General features: G+C 30.1%; 2 protein-coding genes across 2 annotated transcripts; both read left to right on the top strand.

The window, feature by feature from the left end:
- The first annotated feature begins 819 nt into the window (after window positions 1-819).
- On the top strand, window positions 820-1,389 carry LOC114191315 (uncharacterized). Its single transcript, XM_028080485.2, has one exon. The coding sequence runs from the start codon at window positions 820-822 to the stop codon at window positions 1,387-1,389; it is 570 nt and encodes a 189-aa protein (XP_027936286.2).
- Window positions 1,390-10,153: 8,764 nt separating this feature from the next.
- On the top strand, window positions 10,154-14,023 carry CLPP5 (nuclear encoded CLP protease 5). The gene is made up of 9 exons (XM_028082406.2): window positions 10,154-10,434; window positions 10,946-11,065; window positions 11,139-11,253; window positions 11,330-11,422; window positions 11,659-11,704; window positions 11,829-11,901; window positions 12,852-12,886; window positions 13,011-13,099; window positions 13,593-14,023. Exons 1-9 carry the CDS (start codon window positions 10,316-10,318, stop codon window positions 13,812-13,814), a joined length of 912 nt encoding a protein of 303 aa, XP_027938207.1. The 5' UTR covers window positions 10,154-10,315; the 3' UTR covers window positions 13,815-14,023.
- Window positions 14,024-26,286: the final 12,263 nt, after the last annotated feature.

Here is a 26,286-nt window from a genome sequence, read left to right as displayed (position 1 = left end):
ATTATTAGTGTTTCTAATTATTAAATATATGATTTTTAAATTTATTTAAAATAAACATAATTATTATTATATTATTATATTATTACTCTATAAAAAACAAAAGAAAAAAAAATCACCCGTGTTTATGCACGGGTCACAAACTAATCTAATAAAAGAAAACAATGACTATGGACATGTAACGTATTGAAAACATGATATTAATTAGAGAAGCGTAAGGAATGCCATTTTTAAAATTTAGTAACTTTGTTTTGCAGCTTTAGTTTTTTTTATTATTAATTATTCATCTATAATTTTTATGTTTATTTAGACATGAAATAATGAAAATGGACAAAAATGATATAATCATATTACGAAAACGTAGTTCAATAGTGATTTAATATATTTTTAAAACTAAAAATGAAACAAAATTACCACTAACTAAAAAACGGAGAATTAAATTTACGTACAAAAAATCCAGGAACCAAAAAACTGTATATGATTAAAACTCAAAGGATTAAAATTGTAGAAAAATAATTCAAGATCAAGAAAATATCGTTATATATGTATATATAACTTTGTGAAATCTTGTTAAAACTCTGTCAAGTATAAAAATACAACCGTTAATGGAAAGTTAAAAGTTTTATCACCGCTATTTACGTGAGTTTTACCGGGTCAGCCGGTGATTTTCTGTTGAAGAGAAGGCAAATAATGGAAAACGTGAGCTATAAAAGCCCCTCCATACCTAGAGCAAAATGCAACCCGATTTGGTCCTTTGTCTCTTCTCCAAAAAGAAGACGCTTACTCTCAGAAGAAGACACGCTTCTATAAGGAGGAGAGACAATGGATCAGTTCAGATTCAATAAAACCCTTCTCCTCATCGGAGCACTCTCTTGCCTCCTCCTATCCACCGTCGCCTCTGCCCGCCACCTTCTAGCCGCACCTGTCCCCATTGAGCTTACACAATTCTGCAGCGGCACCGATAACCCGGCGCTCTGTGTGGATACCATCGCCCCCGTCCTCGCCGGTAACTTCGACCCCGTGAGAGCAGTGGAGGGCGAGATCAACGCCACCCTCCAGAAGGCCAGCGAGATCGCCGCTTCCATCTCCAAGCAGCTGGAAGATCCCGCCACCGCAAAGGAGGCCTTGGACGCACTCAACATCTGCAAGACTCAGTACGATGACATGTTGGACAGCATAAAGGAAGCTTTGAATATGGTGGTTCAGATGAACGTGATGGAGGCTTATCGCAAAATGAGCGCCGTGATTTCTTACAAATCCAGCTGCGACGACGCTTACACCGAGTCTCCCGGTGTCGAAATGCCCTTCCGCCAGGAGGCCACCACGCTCTTCCAGTTGAGTGGCAATTGTGTCACCGTCCTCAACACCATCGTTAAAACTACCACGGTGTAATCACACATGCATGCGTCATGCAAGCATTGTTTATTAGAGAGTATCTTCTTTGAGGGGTATAGGGTTTTATATATATATATATATATTTATTGGTTATTTGTATGAATCTGATCGAAATCGAGTTCGACCAAGGGTTGCCCTACATGTATGTTCGCCAGTTTTTGGATAACATATCGATCAATAAATTCCTTTACCATCAAACTCACTTTCTTCTTCCCTTCGGCATTACATATATAAACTCTTTTCTCACCAAACTAATTTCAGTATTACATTTCATTAAAATACACCCCAAGACTGAAATATCATCACATTATTATTCTTGCACATTGCTTTTTCAATAATTCCTTTAAAAATCATATGCATGATATCTTTTCATTTATCTGTCAACAAAAATTACATTCAAATGTATAGCAGTTGTTTTCTGGTGTAGAAATACAGCGGACAGAGTTTTTTAATTAATTCTACTTTTTTTTTGTTAAATAAAAAATATATTAAACTTTCTCATTTATCATAAGATAGTTATAAACTTTTCATTTATAATTAATAAAAAATATATTAGTTTTTCATTTTCGCCAACTATAAGAAAATCAATACAAAATTTGTCGGTAATTTGCATTTTTTGAAGGGTTGATTAGTAGGTATAATACTCATTGACTTATCGATGATGATAACCTCAATTTGGAAATAAATGTCTAATAGTTATTGCAGTTGAGTCGTCTTTTTTTTTTTTTTTCTTTCTCCTCTTCCTTCTCCTTTTGTATCACTGCATCATTAATGCATTTTACAGAATTCGTTATCCACATATATTTCTTTCGGTAATTTGAATATCTAAAACAAGTTTGATTTTATCTACAACTTTATTTCTATCGGTAATTCGTGATGAAAATTCTTGTACTAACTTTGATGTTGAATGTATAAATTAATCAAAAGTTAGGTAAGGAAGATTATAAATTAAAAATTAATAATTAGTAATATGCAAATAGGTTATTTTAAAAAAATGATAATTACAAAAAATAAAAGCGTAAAGAATAAAGAGTGACTGTTTTTTATCAGTAAAGGTAAAAATTTTATATATACTAAAGAAATTGGAGTGCTCCAATCTGTATATAAAAGTATTTATAATGTTCTCTATCATTCAACTCCCGACATATATAAAAAATAGGTTAAATTATTCATTTGGTCTCAATTTTCGTATGTAAATTTGAATTTGGTCCCTCAATTTTAAAAAATGTTAACTAGGTCCCTAAGTTTGATAATTTGTTTCAATGAAACCCCTTCCGTTAAAATGGCAGAAACGACGTTAAGAGTACAGTGAAGTGGAGATGTTAGACGAAACTGAACAGTGAAGTGGCACATTAAATATGGTACACATGGAATTTTGAAATGCTGTAATAAATAATTAATTTGGAAAAAACGCTGAATGTTATTTAATGCTGTAATTAAGATGTAATAAAAGAGAAAGGGCATGCGTGTTAAGCTTCAAATTGGGGATTATTCTAGGATTTGCGTTCATGGGCGAAATTGGAGGAAGGAGTGGTTCGACATTCAACTAAATGGGATTTGACTTCGCGGACGCAGTAGCCACCATGTTTGTGCTTAATCCCCCTCACACGCTAAATGGTTCCGAGTCCAAGCACCATCCTAAAGTGCGTATGAGACTCCTCAACGATATTCATTCACTCTAAAATTGCCTTCCCCGACCAACCACTTCGAATTTCATCTGTTCCTAGTCGTTCCCTAGCCCGTTGGCTCTTTTCTTCTCATTCCAAATCCTACCGTCGATTTTTTTTGTTCTATTTTTCTCGTTCAATTTTCACTCACATCAATACAATTTTTTCTTCAAATCTTAATGATTGGCATTTAATGTGTACCACATTTAATGTGCCACTTCACTGTTCGTTCAGTTCCGTCTAACATTTCTACGTCACTGTGCTCTTAATATTGTTTCTGCCATTTTAACAGAAGGGGCTTCATTGAAACAAATTATCAAAATTAGGGATTTAGTTAACACTTTTTAAAATTGAGGGACCAAATTCAAATTTGCATACGAAAATTGGGACCAAATGAATAATTTAACCTAAAAAATATTTACAATTATTAACAAGTAAGCAAGGGTATAATTATATATCAACATCATTTTCTTTGAATTATTGCAAATTTATATATATATATATATATATATATATATATATATATATATATATATATATATATATATATATGTAAATGTGAAAAAGTGATTAATCTTCTTAAACTGTCTAACCAGACAATTCAAGATTAATAGTTATAAATTATTAGTATTGTCTCCTCTTATATTAATTTTTAAATAATACAATTTCTTCAAAAAACCATGGAGATAGTAAATGTAACATCCTATTTTAGCATCTTAAAACTAGTAAAATAAGATGCTTCATTATAATATTCAAAACAAGTAATCTAATGTATAAAGTATATTGAGACAGTCTTACAAAAGATAGGACTATACAAAATATATCATTTATTCACTCACACTAAACCAACAAGCTCTATAAATAAACTAACCACGACTAAAGCTCCTCGAAACCTTTACCTGCTTTAACTGATAGCTCCCCATCCTTGAGAGGTGTCTCTAAACCTGTAACTTTATTTTCTCCTACTGAATAAGTGATCATCACAAAAAGAAGAGACAAACAACACAAGAAGACACAAAACACACAACAAGGTAAGCTAGTGTACAAAAGAAATATTCATAAATAATTAAATCATGCCAAATACATATTAACATAGTATAAAACATATTTATGCCTATAATCACACAAGCAGTTGACACTAAACTCAATTATCTAGATACATACCATTGATATAGGGTTCACTGAAGGTATGGACTTGTGATGATTTCTAGACTCTTTAGAGTACAAGGCCACAAGGGGTCATCACCTAACAATACAAGGTTAATTCTTTCAAGCCTATGACCAAAGAACAAGTCTAAAGTCTAGGACCTCCTGCTACTCTCACCATGTAACTCATTCTACTCTATGTGACTATGAATGATTATTAGAGTTCAGGATATCTCCTTCCAGACCCACCTATATCAAGGCATACATTAACATAACAACACTAGGAATTTCTCTTGAAATCCTTCAAACATCATCATGTATGTTCACCAAAACATATTATATTCAATTTATCATAATGAGAACCATAAACATACTTCACATTAACCACAAAACAACCTAAAAGAATAAAATAAGAGAAACAAAAAAAACAACAGGGCAAATAACACTTTATACATAAAGTACATTAAAATAGTTGATGCGTTCAAATTTCTGCCCTCATTTAATGTTTAGTTCTGGATATTTAATTGAATTTTTGTGCTTAAAAGAATGTCTTAATTGACAATTATGATAATTGGGTTTATTGTGATAAAAATGTCTTAAAAAATGATTTTAGTTGCATAAAATATTCTTAGATATTCTAATGTTTGTTGATGCAACTGAAGTTAAATTTGGTTCATTAACAGTGAAAACCATTTATCTAACCACAAACTTCAAAATAAAGATCCCATCAGTCAAAGTGAAGAATCACGTGTCTAGGATCAATTGTCACAATTTCAGCTCGATCTAACGGTTAATGAAGCTGGAATTTTCATTTTACTAAGAGGATGCAGACTACAAAAATAGGATGACATCCAAAGCCAAAAAAGTGGCGCTCGACGCCCGACCCTGGAACCCATTGACTTCTAACGTCCAAAAGTGGCGCTCGACGACGCCAAGCCAGTGGCCTAGCGCCTGATGACACTGTAACGACGCCTAATGGTGTATCAGAAACAATTTGGAGACAAATTGATCTTGTGTAATTGACTACATGGGCACCTTTCCTTTTAGTGCTTTTTATTCTAAATGGTTTTAAAGAGTTCAAAATTGATACCCAATCACTTAAAACACAAATTCAAACTTTTCCCCAAATCAAGATCACACAAATCAAATATCAAATAATTCAACATACAACTCATCAATTCAACACACCAAATCACAATTAACTACCAAGATGATCAATTCAATAGAAACCTAGCTTCCCTTACCTAACAAAGTGTCTCCATAAACCCAAACAACTCTAAGAACACTAAAACACTTCTAACTCCAAAGGATGCTATATTTACATATAGAAACATCACAAGAACGATTAGGACATACTATTACGATCACTAATAAGAAGCATATAGAAGATGAAAATCCCAAATGCAAGCAGAAAAAGCCTCACATGCAACAAAAATAAAAGAAAATCAAGAAAAATAGCTAAAACTCAACTTACACGAACAAAGAAACTAATCAGGCCAAATTGAAGAGCTTGTCATGAGGATTATTCCTACGGTCTCATATCTTCAATCAAGCAAACAAAGGAGGAGAACCCTTAGAGAAAAGTCAAAGAACTCTAGAAAAATGTTTTCTAGAAAGATAATGTGTTTTTAAAAAATAAAAGTCATTTATAACGATACTATTTATACTAAAACCTTTTAATATTAAAATAATCTAGTCTCACTATTTTTAAACCATTATCACGTCTAAATGACAATTTTATAGGGTTTTACATTCTCCCCAACAAAAAAGTTTTTCGTCCTAAAATATTCACTCATTAGGTAGAAAGAAAACTATGCTCTCTTCATTTTCTCTTACAATAAACACCTAGACTTGTCTAACTTAATGACTCTAACACCTTAACTAACTAGAAACCTTGCCTCTACTAAGTAATATCGTGTTTAATAGTGTAGATTGGTTTAGCCACTACTCCTAAAGCAAATTCTCATCCTCATCTTAAAACTTAAATGATCCTTTATACTTGACCAACCAGCTTGTATCTGATATATTAACTCACTTTCCTTATGTGCTCAACAATCTCTTGTAGGTTTTTACCAAAATTTGAAGATAGTCTTGGTCTCAATCTAAAACATGTTAGTTATCACTCCACACCATCTGATTCCTTGATGCATCACTCCACTAACTTGATCACACACGACTTCTAACCTACTACCACATGTTAGCACTCTTGACCATCCTTATTCATAACTACATTTATAACATATTGCTTCTTTTACTAACTTTGTTGTCACAACAATGTTATCCCACTTCTAAACTAAAATTTTCAATTGTTGCAACCACCAAACTCATATTGGCACTCCATCTTCATTTCTAATTTCACTAACTTGTAACCATCATTCCACAAAACATTAAAACCACATATTTTCTCAACTTGAAATCACTGGTTTGATTAGTACCTAGCAGCTTTATGATACATCTCAAATAAGGATTCTCCAATTTTTCCTTTTTCCTAACCATTTTGAGAAACTCACTAGTTCTAATCAGATGACTAAACTAATGAAATCTCCTTACAACTTCTCTTCCCAACTCAAACACTTATGCTTCTCACCAACTCTTACTCTTACCTCGTCAAATTAAGGAATTGAATTCCCTTCTTTGGTTAAGCATCTACTCTCACTTTCTCGCTTCTAGGTTGACACCCCAACTTGAAACCATAGCTCAATTCATCTCTTATTTCTCCTATCCAACTTTGTTTGTGTAACTCTACACTTCCAGCTCTAAATGATCACTAAACACTTTTAATTAATCCTTATAAAGATGATAGCTTTGTTGTTTTAAAGAACTCTGCTAAGACTTTGACAAGTGTACCAAGTCACGCGAGTAGTAACCGGTAAGATCGGGATATCATTTTCCAAGAGACTCGTGTATACTAAATAATCTTGCAATTAATAACTAATTTAAACTAAAGAATGAATCCATAATTTGGGCTTTTGTGTGAAAGAAAGTAAATATTACATAAACAAGTAAAAGGTGAACTTGGATATTTGAAACTCTAGAAAATGGAAAAGACTAGAAATGAAATGGATTGATATTGTTGGGGTTAAATTTCACCGACTTCACTATCATGCTTATAAAACACTAAAACTCTTCTCCACTAAATTACTAATGTCAACCCACAAGTCTCTTCAAACCCTAATCCCTTAGTTGAATGAGCCTAGGTTTCCTTATTAAGAGTCAATTCCTTGAATCCCTAAATAAGCAAACTCGCTTTACAAACTAGGGTTTAAGACAACTAATGGGTCAAGCTCCATTCCTAGATACAAGTTTCATTAGGTATCTTGTTCCAATTCTAGGTTTCAAGAGATATTTTCCAATACCTAATGACCCAAATATCATGCAACGAATGGTTAAAACAAAGCAAGCATTAAGTAAAGAAACAAAGATACTAAAAATTAATGGAAGAAGCATATATATATATTAAAATCATTCACAAATACATGAAAATTCAGTGACTACATCTAACCCCAACAAAATGGGTTTAACTCTCCATTGTCATGGAGAGCACAAGCTTACAAAACGAAGATGGAAGAGATAGGAGATACAAAGAGGAAGAAGGGATAGTTCCCACTAGTCCTAGCAGACCTTCAAGCGCTCCAAAACGTGTTGCTCGAGCTCTAAAACGTCCAAGATGAGTTTCCCTTGTGAAAACACGAAGAAATAGGGCCAATTTGCCACATCAGCAAGGCGCAAGCAAAGAAGGAGAAATTGAAATCTTGCAAGAGCTGCCCGACGGTCTTCAGATGCCGCCAGGCGGTAGTTTTCTGGAACATTCTGGCGCTTGGCGTTGAGCCTTTCCCGCCAGGCGCTAACTCCCTGGAATCAGGCTGGCGCCTGACACTCCTCTTGTACCGCCAGGCAGTGGCTGTTGCTTCCTTTTTATAACATTTTTTATCTTCTCCTTGTCATTCCTGGTCACTCATTTGGCTAGGTTTTTGGAACAAAACTTCTAATCTATAAATAGACACAAAAATTGGGGATTAGTAGTATATTTAGATCAATGTAACCTAAAATGTATTTATTCACAAAAGTAAAGTAAAATTGAGGATTAAGTAGGTTAAAAGCTATAGAAGAGATGATTTTGCTAATAAAATGTACCTTAGATAATGGTAAAAATTAACATTATCAAACTCCCTATTGCATTAACCACCAGGTTATGGACAAGATACATCTTCCCATGCACCTCCTACCATTGATAAGCATCACTTACCACCATTCCGCTGCACTACTTTAATCCATACACAAAATTACTTCTTTGTTTACTCAAAAGGGTGATCCTTTTGTATCTGTTGTAACAAGGAAACAATCACCTTGACGAAACCTCCTTCAAACTTTTTATAAATCTTGCAAAATCCTTGATACTCCCCTTTTTATAGCCTCAACATTCCATTTCCTCATCATTTTCCTCACTCTTAAAAGCCATATATCCTAATAGTCATTCCTCCCTTAGCCCACACTTATTCTTGAACGGTTTGACATACTACTACCTTTCCTCCAACCTCCACAAAACTTACAATTATTCTGGCGATTACATTAAATCTAAACCATTACATGTCTTACAATTCTTTCACAATTGAGATCCTTTGCGTCTATTCTTCAATTGTATTTGTCAAACAACTCTGATTCACATGACACTCTACCCCTACTTATCAACTTGATCCACACTTGATACACAACCATTGACTTATCTCTTTGAATCAAAGAACACGACTTCGTTGGGTATCACATCTCATAGGAATATGAATGGGAAAGCCACCAATGTACCCTTGAGATTATGTCCCAACCTTGCAAAGGAACAATTCAAATTGACTTTGAATTTGAATCCTTTTACCACCACAAGACCTACCACACACACTTGAGCAATCTTCACTTGGCCACAACTGTAGCAAAACCACAATCTCAACTCCAATTCTCTCTTGCAGGCAACCATGACAAATATGACATTACCAACTTGTCTTTCCCCACTTAAAGATATGCCTCTCCTTCTGATACTTAAAACCATCTACCTCATGTTCAAGGTCAAACCTTTCTCCTATGTGAGCCATCTTTCTTAGAACATCCTTTCTACTCTTGATTGGGATTGTTGTTATTACCAAGAAGATCCAACTACCTTTTACTAATCCTAATCTGGTGTAAAACCCCTAATATACTTCATTTTCATCACATGATTGTTCTTCCTCTCTACTCAGAAAACATCACCATGTCTTACTAATCTTCAAAGCTCTATATCATCTTAACCTCCCCTAGAGATTTATCTTTTTTATACACTTTATGGTCCCTACTCTTCTTAGCTTTAACCTCAAACATTCCACAACTTTCCACTTCAAAACTCAAACATTGTTGAGACGTAGAACTAAGTTGATTTCTCAAACCTAATTACAAAGCATCACTCTAATGACTTTTATTGAAAGTAATAACAAAGATATAATCATATTATGAAAATGTAATTTCGTTGTAATTAAATATATTTTTAAAACTAAAAATGAAACAAAATTACCACTAACTAAAAAACGGAGAATTAAATTTACGTACAAAAATATCCAGGAACCAAAAAATTGTATATAATTAAAACTCAAAAGGATTAAAATTGTAGAAAAGTAATTCAAGATCAAGCAAAAATCGTAAAATAAAATAAAATAAAAACAAAACAACAACTATGCCTAAAATTTAATAGGTGAATCTGGTTGAAAAATTGTATATATCCCAACTTATCGAATTAGACCGTAAAAGTTAATAAATACTTTAAAAAAATTCATTCATAATTTGTTTTTCAAATAACTTGTTTTATGTTACATAATTTAAATTTTGATAGTTTATTTCCTACTAAATTACCATGCGAAGTAGAATAAGATATTTGTGTATAACGATATTATCTATTATTTATTCTTTTATTTATTTTTGACCTGATTAGATACAGGGAGGCTTTCCTTCAACACTAACAAACGCTGGGTTGAGTTCACTGTCGACAAGTTTTGCCCCAACACTCAACTCCGCTATCCCTATTCTTCCTCTTATTCTTCTTATTAAACAAACACTCATATCATTGCACCTTCCTTCTCATCCACCCATTAACAATGGCTCACACATCCCTTTTCACTCCCTCTTCCTCTCTCAGATTCAACCCTCTTCTTCTTTCCTCCACTCCCTCTTCTTCTTCTCTTTCCAACAACCTTTCTTTTCCCACCCTCTCCAGGTATTTTTTTTTTTATCAATTTTTTTTGGCACCCCATGTGCTGCGGTGTTTTTTAAACACTCAATTGCCGTAAAGTTTGCATTTTGATGATAATATGCGAGTTTGTGGTTTTTCGATTTGTTACATTTTATTTAGTTATTTTAGAGAATTATGGACACCGGATTTGTGGAAGATGACCTTAAATTTTTATGCTGATGGGTAAGGGTGAAAGTGAGATTTTGGGTCACTTTTGGGTTATGTTTCGAACTGAAAAATGGTTTGATAAAAACGTCATGATAAAATTTGAATTGCCTGAGTTTTTAAAATGATTAATCTAGGGTGGGTCTGCTGTGAAGGGTTTCTCAAATTTTAATTGCTAAAGCTTGAATTTTTATTATCCACCTTTTATCTGTGCTTGAATTTTCCTTTTTAAAAAAACAGGAAATTTGTCACGGAAGAGACTAGAATATTCTCTATTATGCTGGATGTATTTATGTCTATTAAGGGGATGAAGCCTTGCTGTGGTTTGCAGGAAACTAAGGAAATCGGTAGAAGGTAGAAAGATTAGTAAAAATTCTGCTGTGAAGGCAGTGTATGGTGATCAATTTTGGACCCCTGAGAGCAGTTCACGTCAGGATATTTGGTCCATAAGGTATATTTGGTTTTGTTATTAGTTTTATGTTTTAGCTTAGTCTTATTTATTGACTTGGATAGTGTTTTTGAAGGAGGGATTTGAAAGTCCCATCTTCCCCTTATTTCCCCACCTATGCACAAGGACAAGGGCCACCTCCTATGGTGCAGGAGCGTTTCCAGAGTGTTATAAGTCAGCTTTTCCAATATGTAGGCAATTTTTTCTCTTGTTACTTTCAGCTTCTGTTTAATCTGGCTAGTATTAATAATGTGTTTTGGTATTTAGAGAATAATCCGTTGTGGTGGAGCTGTTGATGACGATATGGCAAACATCATAGTTGCTCAGCTCCTGTACCTTGATGCTGTTGATCCTAACAAGGTTTGTTCTTAGACATTGAAAACTCATGGTTTATCTTCTTAATCTTTCTCCATATAAAGTGTTCAGTTGGATTCTTAAGCTGATGTTAAAGGATTATAGTATGGTACTTTTTCATTCAGCTGTTATTGTTATCAAGATATCTTGAATTTGTATTTGGTATTTTCTGTTGTGTAATAAACTCAATGTTGTTGTGCACGTACTTAGTCAACTACCAATTTTCTCATTATGTTGAACAGGATATTGTCATGTATGTAAATTCTCCAGGAGGGTCGGTTACAGCTGGTAATTATTTGAGTTAACTCTATATTGCATTGTTTTCATTATATTCAATTTACACATGGTTTCAAAAAGAATGTTAGTGTATTTCAAATGTAAAACATGCTTCCTTTGTTATTTCTTTCCTCAGGTATGGCAATATTTGATACAATGAGGCATATCCGACCTGATGTGTCTACTGTGTGTGTTGGATTAGCAGCTAGGTAACGTTTTGTTCTTTCTCGGACAATATTACCCTAATGCTGAGAGGTTGCTGGTTATCACCGCCAGTAGAAAGTTAAAATTTTTATTTCCCAATTTGTTTTTGGTGCATGCTGCTGGCAGAACGGACTGATTTATTTATTTATGCTGAAAACACTTGGAGAATTAAGATGATTAATTAGTAATTATATTAGATATTTGGCTTCCACACTGTGTCATGTGAGTTTATGTTTTTAAAAACACGAGATTACGTTATTATTTGTGTTTCTTTAATTTGGATGGTTGACCCCTTGATCCTTTTTCCAATTTGTATTTTCCCTATCCCTATTGACTTGTATATCTACCCCTGGTAAGGCCAATTAATAAAAATAAAATAAGGCATATCAATCTGCTGATTTAATCTTTGGTTTAGCACAGCCTTGTATCTGGGAATGACATTTTAAATGAGTTTCCACGGGCTTCAAGATTAGTCATTTGTCAATGTTGAGAACAAATAGTTTCCCCACCGTGGTGTACATTTAAAGTCTGCTGCATTTCATTTGAAAAAATCTACTCCATTGGTAGTGTTATGTGGTCGGTTATATTATAGCCGTTTTATCCAACTTCCCGGTATAATATTTGTTCCCAATAACTTTGTGAAAGTAAAGGGAGTGGAGTTGTGATTTTCCCTCTTACCTTCATATAGTGAAATGGTATTGGTAGTGCTTAGTGGTGGATCTAAGATATATATAGGTCTGCCACTGGTAGTGCTGTTGAAGATAATATTAACTGTTGAACTGAAAGCTTTCCTTTGAAAAAATATTCTTAACACTCCCAAGAATTAAAACTCACATAAATATTGATAGTTTGACAATGAGAAGTGAATGATAGTCGATTGTATACTACAGTTATTTATCATTTCTTGTTGAAGAAAATTTAGTTACCATTCTTATAGAAACCTTTTCACGTGCAGTATGGGAGCTTTTCTGCTTAGCGCTGGGACCATTGGTAATAATTCTTGTAACTTGAAATCATTGTATCCTTCTCTTGATGAATGTGTCATCTTTACTTCTCCAAAAGTGAAAAAATGCTTCTTTCTAACTTTAAATCCCTTTCTACAAAACCTTTGAAGGAAAGAGATACAGTTTGCCAAATTCAAGGATTATGATTCACCAACCGCTTGGTGGTGCTCAAGGAGGCCAAACTGACATAGATATTCAGGTACAAACCTCATTTTCATCCTTTTAATTTTTATTGAACAAATGTCAGATTTACATCTAATAGTTTATATACATTTTCTATCATAGAAAACTAAAATCTTAGGATAGTACTTAACACTCTTTAATGAATTAATTTAAATCAAGATGATTGCTTTATATGGTAGTGAGTTTCCTAATAACCTAAATTTAAGTATACAAATATGCTTAGTAATTTCTCTATTAATACATTATATTCCATACCCTTGATACTATGATTTCTTCCCTATACTAACCTGCTTTTTATATCCCATTCCCTACTATTATATATTTGGAATTATCCAGCATTTCTTTAGATTGGATTGAACCAAACTGTTGCAATAAGTGACACTGTGTATGACACTACCAAAGGAAACTGAAGGATTTACTTATTTGGTGCTATTTTGTACAGATCATATATTCATAATTCTCCTACATTATCTTGTTGGACATAACTGATTATGATTTAAAATTCTCAGGCTAATGAAATGCTGCATCACAAGGCAAATCTGAATGGATATCTCTCCTATCACACTGGCCAAAGTTTGGAGAAGATTAACCAGGATACAGACCGTGACTTTTTTATGAGTGCAAAAGAAGCCAAGGATTATGGACTCATTGATGGTGTGATTATGAATCCTCTCAAAGCTCTCCAGCCATTAGAGGCTGCAGCAGAGGGTAAAGATCGGGCTAGTGTTTGAGCACCAGATTGTTGCACTTTAGTTACCGAGGTAGGCTTAAACTGTAAGATGTTTTTGGTTGCTGAGTTCAACTGAACTTTTTAACGGATGTTGATATCTTTGTCCCTGTACCAAAATGAGGTCAAATTGATACTTCTATTTATTCCTTTAGATTTTACACTGACAGAAGGTTCTTTAATTAATGGATCCTGAATGTAATTTTTCCTTCACCCTTCATGCTTCGTTAAACAATGAAACGATATGCTACACCTCTCAGTTATTAATTTTACATAAAGGCACTGCATCTTACTTTACCAGTAATTTATACTTAAATTGTTTATAAATCAAGTTTTGTAGAATTTCTGAACTTCTGATTTTATCAAATGCAGAATGTTCTGATTTCCAGTTAACTCAGCATTGTGTTGATTATTTTCAATAATGTATTTGGAAATACTCGCTGCTTCCATGTTAACACTCTTCTGACCAAATTGGTGTATTTTAAATTATCGTCTCGGTTTATTTCTTATTCTCAAGCCGTGAGAAAAAATAAGGAAAAGTTAAGTTTGACGCTTCCATCGAAAAGTTTAATTGGTAATTCATTTTTTGTATCAGCAATTTAATTGATAATTGTTATCTAGAAAAGCTCTGACAAATTAATTTGAATTTGATTTTCAACCATCCAAAATTTTAAGTCTCTATGTTAATCTTTATCATCCGTTTCAAGATAGATGAATAATATTTATTTTACACATTTTAAGAATTTTTTTTAAGCAACACATACCTATGTTATATCACTCATCAATTAAAATTACCATGTATTACTTTTGTTAAAAAAATAAGTAATTTATTATTATCACGTGACACCAGAGATCAAAAGGAATAACTTTTAAATTTAGATGATAAAAACAAAGAAAGTTTAAAATAAGTAAAATCAAAATTTATTTATTTGATTAAAACTAAAGACACTATATCTTAAACGAAATAGCGGAAAAAGTAATTTTCATTTTCGATTCTTTGGAAATTATTTAATATTTTTATTTCATCAACTAAAATGTACTTTGTTCCTTTCTATAAAAAATATTATCCACTAAACGTTCTTCCAATACTTTTTTGTTTTCTTTGAAAATAAACACAGAAGATAATGACGCTAAAAAGGCCTTAAGATTCTTCAACTTACATTTTGGGCTCGAAAATGGACCAAAAACTATGATTGGGCTTGAATGAGTACCGGAGCCCGAACTCTCGGGGAATAACATTAAATAACATCACGGTCGGGGGCCTTCTCTCTGCACCTCCAACAGTTCTTCTGTACCCCCAAAAAATACCTTTATACCCTTATTTATCATTTGCGCGAGTGGATGAAATTCGTTGGGACGCAGTAAATTTCATTTACTGCGTCACCAACCTCCTGCACCCCCAAAACTTCACTCTTAGTATTTTTCTCGTGTTTCGTTGTTCTCCATCCCAGTACTTTTGCTCTCATTCTCTTCTCCGTGGTCCCTTAGAGTTTTTTCTGTTTGCTCCGTTTCATAAACAAGAAAACCCGTTTGACGAAAAAAGCAAAATTTACTGGAAACGGATTACAGAATCCGTTTCATACACTATGAAACGGATTCTGTAATCCGTTTCTTAAAAAAATTTGCAAATTTTTTTAGGAAACGGATTACAGAATCCGTTTCACAGTGTATGAGACGGATTCTGTAATCCGTTTCCTAAAAAAATTTGCAAATTTTTTTATGAAACGGATTACGGAATCCGTTTCACAGTATTATGAAACGGATTTTGTAATCCGTTTCATAAAAAAATTTGCAAATTTTTTTATGAAACGGATTACAGAATCCGTTTCATAAACACGAAACGGATTCCACAATCCGTTTCAAAAAAAAAAAAAAAAAGTTTATCCGTTTCAGCGTCCTCCGACACGGATTCCACAATCTGTTTCAGTAAAGGTACAGTGGCTTGCCATTTGGGTGGTGCGATTTCGGAAAGGTACAGTGGCTTAGCCTTTTCCAAACACATACAATAATACCATGCATACAGTTTATCAATTTTACTCACAAAAAATTATTTCACTTTACCTATTTTTTGAAGTCAAAAGTAAAAGTGAAGACTAAATCTACTATTACGAATTTTGGAATTCTATAGACATTAAAAAGTTTAAAAGCTAACCTGATTAGTGAAGCCAACTCCCAGGCCAAGAAGAATACGACCAAAAATGAGCATAGCAATATTTTGTGCGGCTCCGTTAAGAACATAAACCAATTCCATGCATTTGTGAGGTGGTGTATTTAGTAATCACGGATGCATAAAGCAAAAGGATTTTTTTTTAGGAAACGGATTTTGGAATCCGTTTCCTTTTTAATTTTTTTTTTTCAAAAACGGCTTGTGAAATCTTTTTTTTTTTTTTTTGAAACGGATTGTGGAATCCGTTTCGTATTTATGAAACGGATTCTGTAATCCGTTTCATAAAAAAATTTGCAAATTTTTTTATGAAACGGATTACAAAATCCGTTTCATAATACTGTGAAACGGATTCCGTGATCCGTTTCATAAAAAAATTTGCAAATTTTTTTAGGAAACGGATTACAGAATCCGTCTCATACACTGTGAAACGGATCCTGTAATCCGTTTCCTAAAAAAATTTGCAAATTTTTTTAAGAAACGGATTACAGAATCCGTTTCATAGTGTATGAAACGGATTCTGTAATCCGTTTCCAGTAAATTTTGCTTTTTTCGTCAAACGGGTTTTCTTGTTTATGAAACGGAGCAAACAGAAAAAACTCTAAGGGACCACGGAGAAGAGAATGAGAGCAAAAGTACTGGGATGGAGAACAACGAAACACGAGAAAAATACTAAGAGTGAAGTTTTGGGGGTGCAGGAGGTTGGTGACGCAGTAAATGAAATTTACTGCGTCCCAACGAATTTCATCCACTCGCGCAAATGATAAATAAGGGTATAAAGGTATTTTTTGGGGGTACAGAAGAACTGTTGGAGGTGCAGGGAGAAGGCCCCTCACGGTCGTGAAAATTGGAATGCCCAATAAATAAATGAAGAAAACGCTATCCATTGGAAGAGCTCATTTACTTATTTTCCTTACAGAGTAGCAATTTTCCAATGGAAGATTTTTGTTTTAAAGCATTATTGTAAAGTTTTATCTTTTAATTACTTTAAGAATATCACATTCACATATTTCATTCTATTGTTTATCTAGGATTTAGTTTTGATTGATGTTTTTTAAAATTAAATCAACTTTGATATTTTTGTATAGAGCTAGTAAACACTTGTTTTCAATATAATTAATGTAAAAATCATTAATTTCGTGAACTAATCTCACTTACGCATTTAATAAATTTGAACTCCTTCTTACCGGGACTTCAATGAGAATTTCATGCATAACAGAAGAAGTTGTATTTTTGTTTCTTTTTGGATTTTTTTTTTTGGTAACAATGAAGATGAGAATACACTAACAATGGATAAAGTGTAATGTACAAATGATAAAATAGAAAAATGAAAAATTATATGAGTTGTAATGAATGGGAAAGAACATCATAGTAAATTGTAAGGAAATAAATTATCAAGAAAAATAAAAGAAATTGTAACATAAATCAATAGAACGAAAGAACCAAATTGCAACAACTAATATTGAATTAATTATTTTATGTTTTCTCGGTGTTTCTAAAAAATATATGTATTGTTTCATTATTTGTAATTTTTGTAAAATATAAAATAAACTTATTTATATTTTCTAGTCCATTATGATAGTTAAAGGATTTTTAATTTGAAATCTAAACAAGTTACATACCAAATCTTCATATAACTGTCTAAAAATTTCACTTAACGATTTTGGAGTTCATATGTCTTGAGCAGTTAATATTCATTAAGCCTTTATAATGGTTGTTTTGTTCTCTTCTTGATTTGCTTCAATCCTTTGTTTCAACCAACTTCTTTTGTTTGACGTTCTAAAAGGGGTAAATAACTTGCCTTGATTGCTTAACCAGAAGTAAATAATTGATTTCTAACGAGTTACAAACGTTTTTAATGAATTACATGTGTATCTTATGATGTCTTTTACTTACACCATTCATGTAAAATATTATAAGTTGTAATCCTTCATTTCATAAACTTGTCTTTTGATCAATTGAACAAGACATATTTCTATTTACTCTTAATCCCTCAACGACTCTCAATATTTTAAATAATTTGGTTGTACTTCTAATTATCCTCAACAAGTTTTTAAAGATAAAGTAAGAGCGAGAACTATTTTATAAAATAATAATTTCTCTGCTCCATTATTTTTACAATTCCCTTGTCTTGTGATTTTTAGTTAAATAAATTTTATATTTTTTAAACTACTCTACCAACCAAACATATTCCTAATAATTGGAATAACATTTATATACACAATACATTTTAGAAATGTGGTTATGAGAATAATATTTTTATATAATTATGCCTCTTTTTATACAAATATTTTTTACCTATAAAACATATTTATGATATTTTAAATAACAAAAAACACATAATCTCAAATTTATCTGGGAACAATATATGAAAATAAACTTAATATCAATTAGAGATGGCAAATAAACCCGTCCCGGTGGGTATTGCCCGAACCCGTCCCCGTTTTGACGGGAAATCCCCGCATTGACTAGGTATGGGTATGGGTATGGGGAATCCCCGACTTTTTCAATTGGGTATGGGGATGGGTATGGGGATGTACGTGTCCCCGCCATAATACCCGTCCCCGCCATATCTCCATCTCTATTTAAATTATTAAAATATTCATAATTAATTAAGTAACTATATATATATATATATATATATATATATATATATATACTTTCTATTTTTTATTTCTTTTAATTATTTGGTTTGTCATGAAACTCATTCGCATATCTAATATATTTTTTATCTTATCATAACTTTTATGTAATTATGTTAAAATGATTTATGTTAATTAAAATTTTTTTATGCCTCACATTTGAATATTTCTATTATTTTTTAATATTTTTATTTATTATATATTTTCCTTTCACATGAGAATATTTATACTATCAATTTAAGGTAATATAAAAAAAATTATTTACTTATTATTATTAATTTTTGTTTAATTTGAAGAACTCTTTTGTTTCATTAAAATAATTTTCGTTATTTTTCAACTATTGAGTATATATGTTGATATTTGAAAAGTTTTCTTAGTTCTCTAAGGTATTTTTCATCTTATCATACCTTAATTATACATTTGATTTTCTTTGTGCGATTTCTTTCGATAGTCTCTCAAATTATTTCTAAAACACACATTTGTTAATTTTTTAATATTTTTATTTATTGTTTATTTTCATCATGTAGAATAATATTTCGATATATTCTATCTAATTATTTTTTATTTTATAACTCATTATTAATCATACTATAATTTTTTCACTTTAAATTATGTTTGAAGTGGTTAAAATTATATATATATATATATATATATATATATATAATGATATTTGGGAATAATATATGATAATTCACTACAAAAAAAAACATGAAATAGTGACCGATTTAGTCAATAACCCATATGAATCACTATTTTCCGTCATTGGTGGTAGTAGTTGATTTATTGACTGAATAAGTGATTAAATTAGTTATTGAATCGGTACTTGATTTAGTGACCAATTTAATTACTAATTTATTTGTAATTTAGTGACAAATTTTTTGGGCACTAATGATATTTCTATTTAATTTTAACCACTTCAAACATAATTTAATAATTTGTTCTTTAAGGTATTTTTCATCTTATCATACCTTAATTATACGTTTAATTTCCTTTGTGTGATTTCTTTCGATAGTCTCTCAAATTATTTCTAAAACACACATTTGTTAGTTTTTTTAATATTTTTATTTATTGTTTATTTTCATCATGTAGAATAATATTTCAATATATTCTATCTAATTATTTTTTATTTTATAACTCATTATTAATCATACTGTACTTTTTTTACTTTAAATTATGTTTGAAGTGGTTAAAATTATATATATATATATATAATGATATTTAGGAATAATATATGATAATTCACTTCAAAAAAAACATGAAATATGGACTGATTTAGTCATTAACCCATATCAATCACTATTTTTCATCATTGGTGGTAGTAGTTGATTTATTGTCTGAATCAGTGATTAAATTAGTGACCGATTCAATCATTGAATCGGTACTTGATTTAGTGACCAATTTAATTACTAATTTATTTGTAATTTAGTGACAAATATTTTGGGCACTAATGATATTTCTATTTAATTTTAACCACTTCAAACATAATTTAATAATTTGCTCTCTAAGATATTTTTCATCTTATCATACCTTAATTATACATTTGATTTCCTTTGTGCGATTTCTTTCGATAGTCTCTCAAATTATTTCTAAAACACACATTTGTTAGTTTTTTAATATTTTTATTTATTGTTTATTTTCATCATTTAGAATAATATTTTGATATATTCTATCTAATTTTTTTTATTTTATAACTCATTATTAATCATATTGTAATTTTTTTCACTTTAATTGTATAAATAACTTTTATTTACTACAATATAAAAATTTAATGTAATTGCTATGAATATTTTTTTGTCACTATCCAACATATATTGAAGTTTAAAAGATACAAAATCTATGTCAAAATTTTATTATTGTGTTTATTATTTGTTCTTTGTGTCATTTTGATCAAATGATGTATTATAACTTTTATTAGTGTATAAAAAAGAGATTCATTAGAATTTAAAAAATTGAACTAAACAAACATTTAAAATATATTTTAATTTAAATATTTGTTTTCCTTTTATATTTTTTTGAAATATTTTTTAATTTTATCAACTAAGTTTCATTAATGTTGTAGTTTGCAAATTTAATAAATGTTTTGGTTCTCATGAAATTTTATTTGGTATTCAAATATAACATGTAGACAATTATAATTTATTTCAAAGTATTTGATATGGAAGAAACAATCATCCTCCTAATATTGAATATTTGATAATATTATGTTTTCTTTATCGTAATTTTTTTCTCTTATAAAAATTAATTAATATTGAAGTTGTTAGAACACGGGTACGGGTATGGGTACGAGATTATACCCGTTACCCGGTGGGGATGGGGATGGGACAAAAGTTTGATACCCGTTGGGTTTGGGTATGGGGATGGGGATGAATTTTTTTTGTGGGGATGGGTATGGGATAGCGAAACCCGTCCCCGCCCCGCCCCGTTGCCATCCCTAATATCAATAGCATATATCTTCAATAAATATTTTAAGTGCCAAAATAGAAATTTTTTAAAATACCACATATACAAAATATACTAAAATTAAAATAAATTATTATTTTCTATATATTAAAAAAATATAAGGTAAACACCAAGAGACAATGTCATTGCTTAATATGTTAATGATTTGATTTAATTTTAAATATAGTCAACAATTTGTCTTATTTTTATTTTTTTAAAAAATTAACGATTTAAAAAATATAGTGAGTTGTTTTTAAAAGCGTACGTAAGCATTAAGGATTTTCCAGTTTTTGGCTCTGCTTGGTAATAGAGATAGCAAATAAACCCGTCTCCGTGGGTATTGTTCGAACCCGTCCCCGTTTTGATGGAGAATCCCCGCATTGACTAGGTATGGGTATGGGTATGGAGAATCCCCGATTTTTTCAATTAGGTATGGGGATGAGGATGGGGATGAATATATCCCCGCCATAATACCCGTCCCCGCCATATCTCCATCCTCGTTTAAATTATTAAAATATTCACAATTAATTAAATAACCCTATATATATATATATATATATATATATATATTTATTTATTTATTTATTTATTTCTTCTAAATATTTGGTTTGTCATGAAACTCATTCGCATCTCCAATATATTTTTTATCTTATCATAATCTTTATGTAATTATGTTAAAATGATGTATGTCAATTAAAAAAAAATATGTTTAACATTTGAATATTTCTATTATTTTTTAATATTTTTATTTATTGTATATTTTCCTTTCACATGAGAATGTTTAATACTCTTAATTTAAGTGTTTAATAGCATAAACATTTCATTTACTTGGTAATATAAAAAAAATCTTTACTTATTATTATTAATTTTTATTTCATTTCAAGAACTCTTTTATTTCGCTAAAACAATTTTTGTTATTTCTCAACCATTGAGTATATATGTTGATATTTGAAAAGTTTTCTTAGATCTCTAAAATATTTTTCGTCTTATCATACCCTTAATTATACATTTGTTTTTCTTTGTGCAATTCCTTTCAATAGTCTCTAAATTGTTTATAAGACACACATTTGTTAATTTTTTAATATTTTTTTTTTGTTTATTTTCATCATGTAGAATACTATTTCGATAATTTTTATCTAATTATTTTTTATTTTCTAACTCATTACAATCATACTTTAATTTTTTCACTATAATTGTATAAATAATTTTTATTTACTACAATATAAAAATTTAATGTAATTGTCATGAATATTTTTTTATCACCATCCAACATATATTGGAGTTTAAAAGATAAGATCTATGATAAAATTTTATTATGTTTATTATTTGTTTTTTGCGTCATTTTTTTATCAACCATTGAGTATATATGTTGATATTTGAAAAGTTTTCTTAGATCTTTAAGATATTTTTCATCTTATCATACCGTTAATTATATATTTGTTTTCTTTTGTGTGATTCCTTCCAATAGTCTCCAAATTGTTTATAAAACACACATTTGTTATTTTTTTTAATATTTTTTTTTGTTTATTTTCATCATGTAGAATACTATTTCGATAAATTTTATCTAATTATTTTTTATTTTCTAACTCATTACAATCATACTTTAAGTTTTCCACTATAATTGTATAAATATTTTTTATTTACTACAATATAAAAATTTAATGTAATTGTCATGAATATTTTTTATCACCATCCAACATATATTGAAGTTTAAAAGATACAAAATCTATGATAAAATTTATTATGTTTATTATTTGTTCTTTGCGTCATTTTTTTATCAACCATTGAGTATATATGCTGATATTTGAAAAGTTTTCTTAGATCTCTAAGATATTTTTCATCTTATAATACCATTAATTATATATTTGTTTCTTTTTGTGTGATTCCTTCCAATAGTCTCCAAATTGTTTATAAGACACACATTTGATAATTTTTTAATATTTTTATTTTTTCTTTATTTTCATCATATAGAATACTATTTCGATAAATTTTATCTAATTATCTTTTATTTTTTATTTTTTAACTCATTACAATATTACTTTAATTTTTTCACTAAAATTGTATAAATAATTTTTATTTACTACAATATAAAAATTTAATGTAATTGTCATGAATTTTTTTTTACCACCATCCAACATATATTGTGGTTCAAAAGATACAAGATCTATGTTAAAATTTTATTATTATGTTTATTATTTGTTCTTTGCGTCATTTTGATCAAGTGATGTATTATAACTTTTATTAGTGTATAAAATATAGATTCATTATAATTTAAAAAATTGAAGTAAACAAACATTTAAAATATATTTTAATTTTAAATATTTTTTTCCTTTTATATTTTTTTAAAAATATTTTTTCCTTTTATAGTTTTTTAAAAAAATATTTTTAAAGTTTATCAACTAGGTTTCATTAATGTTTGCAAATTTAATAAATATTTTAGTTCTCATTAGATTTTATTTGGTATTCTAATGTAAACAATTATAATTTATTTTAAAGTACTTGATATCAAAGAAACAACCATACTCCTAATATTGAATATTTGATAATATTATGCTTCCTTTACCGTAATTTTTATTATTTTATGAAAATTAGTTAAAATTAATATTAAAGTAGTAAGAAAACGGGTACGGGTATGTGTACGAGATTATACTCGTTACCCGGTGGGGATGGGGATGAGATAAAAGTTTGATACCCGTTGAATTTGGGTATGGGGATGTGGATAAATTCTTTTTACAAGAATTAGTATGGGATAATGAAACCCGTCCCCGCGCCGCCCCGTTGCCATCCTAATTTGGTAAGCCTCAACGTTATGAGAAAAGTCACCTGCCGCTGACAGACACTTAGCATCGTCAACTTTTTCATCTCTTTCGAATCAATGGATTATCTATTTATCTTCTTCATAAGAATATATAATTATTTTAAATTTAGGATACTAAATATTCTTTTTCTAAATAATTCATTATTTTATAAAAATTAAAAAGCAATATAGATTATACTAATATAATGTAATACTTGACTCTAATTTGTAAATGTCTTATAAATCATTCATAAAAACCATTAACAAAATAAGCATAAATATACGGAAATATTTGGAAGAAAGAAGGTTTAAAAGGGAAAACATAATAATGCTTACTTTGTATATTTATCATTGTGAACAGGATGAATACACAGAGAATGAGATAATATAACAGAATAAACAAAAAAACAGAAAATTGAATATGAATATGATTCAAAACAAAAACTGATTATAGTTGAAGTCTCCTAAAACTTATATTAATGAGAGGATATTGAAAAAGAAAAACATTATAATATTGACTACGTACATTAATTATTACGAACAAATTGAACATATAAAACAAATCGATCATAAAAATGTATATAAAAAAAACTAAAAAAAAACAGATAAATAAAAAACTACAGGAAAAATAGATAAAAAAATTAAATATAATTGTGAGAAAACTAATTACGGTTAAAAATCATATGCTAAGAAGACATGTATAATGTAGATTAATTTTGATAATCACTTATCATCTACCTTTATCGATCTATGAATAACATTATTATTTTTTAGTACTAGACTTTCTGTTTTGCTTTCTGTTTGGAAAATATTTTTCAATGTCTAAATTCTAACAATTTTTTTTTTTTTACAATTTAAGGTTAATGTAATACTTTTTTATTTTTTATTTCTTCTATTTTAAAATTATTTGAAAAAATATTACCTCATATTATAAAAAAATTGTAAAATTTTAATTGTAAAAATATCATTTAATTGTAAAAATTTAACTGTAATACCACCACATGCTATAGGGAGATTGAATTGGGTTATAAACCCACTTACGACTTTATTTATTTGGCATTACAGGGATGTTGGGTCTCAGGCCATTGAATTCCCAATACTGTGGCCCACATCACCCCCACCTAACACTTGCACGTAACCCTTATTTCATTTCCTTTATATTTTATAAAGAATATATAATACTTTTTTTTTTCCTAATCACAAACAATAATACATTCTTGAGTTTTTGCTTCCGTGTCAACTCTTCCCAAACTAAAAAACCTGTTCACACATCGGAGTTGTTATAATTATTTCAAATACTCTATATATGGTTATCTTAAATCTGCAAAGGGTTTGTGATAACAAGTTTCAGCAAATATCGCTTTACATAATAACTTTTTTCGCATTTGGAGTCTTGCGGAATTAGAGTTTCACCAGAATTAAGATTGGAGTTTTTTGTTGTTTATTTTGCTATTCAAAGATATTTAATTTAACTTACTTTTTAAACATTCGTTTCCAGAAGATGTCAAAGCAGCTACGAGAAGAAGAGGAAAATATATAATCCATACGGATCTTCTTAGTCAGTGTGTGTTTCCATATAAATTTTAAACTCTCTGGACAGTGATATGGATTATGATTATAGTAGAGACAAAGCCCTTTTCAACGTACCAAAACAGGGACCAATAATCTAACCCTTCAGCAACATTCATGAATTGATCAAACTATATTAACTACTTTGATTTAAAAATTCACCAATTCAGTTTGACAGAGGTCTGAACGAGTTATATCTGTCTATCTAGATCGAGTCAAATTGTAATTTCATTTATATCTCTTGTTTTGACTTTCGCAATCAATCAAGTTGGTACGCATTTTTTTTATTTGTCAAATGTGCGTATTTTAAAAGTACGGGTGGGTGAGCCAAAAAAAAAAGGTTATATAACTATTAGATTCTTCATAATTATTCCCATAAAATTTGATTTATATTTAAAGAAATATCTGGTAAAATATAAAGAAGAAGAAGAAAGGAGTAAAATTGATTTTCACACTCTTCAACAATATTGCACTTTACCGGACGACCTAAACTCTAAGAATAGATTTAGATTCTACTTTCAACTAAATATCTATATGAGATACAATTCCTAACTCCCCTTAACTTAATAACTTCAACTGCAATTATATCTAATTCAAGCCAAATGTTATAGAATTTGGTTCGCAATTGATGTTTATGGTAGTAACTTCAGGTATAGTTCAACTTGGCGACAGCCATCATTTTCAGATAAAATCAACACAACAAGATTACAATTAAATAGACACCGGATACGATTTATGATGCAAAAGCACATAAAATAACCACACATATACTGATTATTCTAGTTGTAAATCTGAGTGAAATTAGTAACCAAATGGTTGATGATATGGAGGAAGAGGAGTCCTCGAAAATTCAAAGTAACTCCAT

The sequence above is a fragment of the Vigna unguiculata genome, chromosome 7, assembly GCF_037176805.1.
Source record: "Vigna unguiculata cultivar grain cowpea cultivar isolate G323 ecotype 2 chromosome 7, ASM3717680v1, whole genome shotgun sequence".
NCBI lineage: Eukaryota > Viridiplantae > Streptophyta > Magnoliopsida > Fabales > Fabaceae > Vigna > Vigna unguiculata.
Note: the sequence above shows the minus strand (reverse complement) of the source record. Positions and strands in the feature narration are given on the sequence as shown.

Excerpts from the sequence above, each read along its gene's own strand:
- LOC114191315 (XM_028080485.2), top strand. The coding sequence starts at position 820 with ATGGATCAGTTCAGATTCAATAAAACCCTTCTCCTCATCGGAGCACTC.
- CLPP5 (XM_028082406.2), top strand. The coding sequence starts at position 10,316 with ATGGCTCACACATCCCTTTTCACTCCCTCTTCCTCTCTCAGATTCAAC. Across the intron at positions 11,066-11,138 it reads CAGGATATTTGGTCCATAAG|GAGGGATTTGAAAGTCCCAT; the intron begins GTATATTTGGTT and ends GTGTTTTTGAAG. Across the intron at positions 11,902-12,851 it reads TGTGTTGGATTAGCAGCTAG|TATGGGAGCTTTTCTGCTTA; the intron begins GTAACGTTTTGT and ends TTTCACGTGCAG.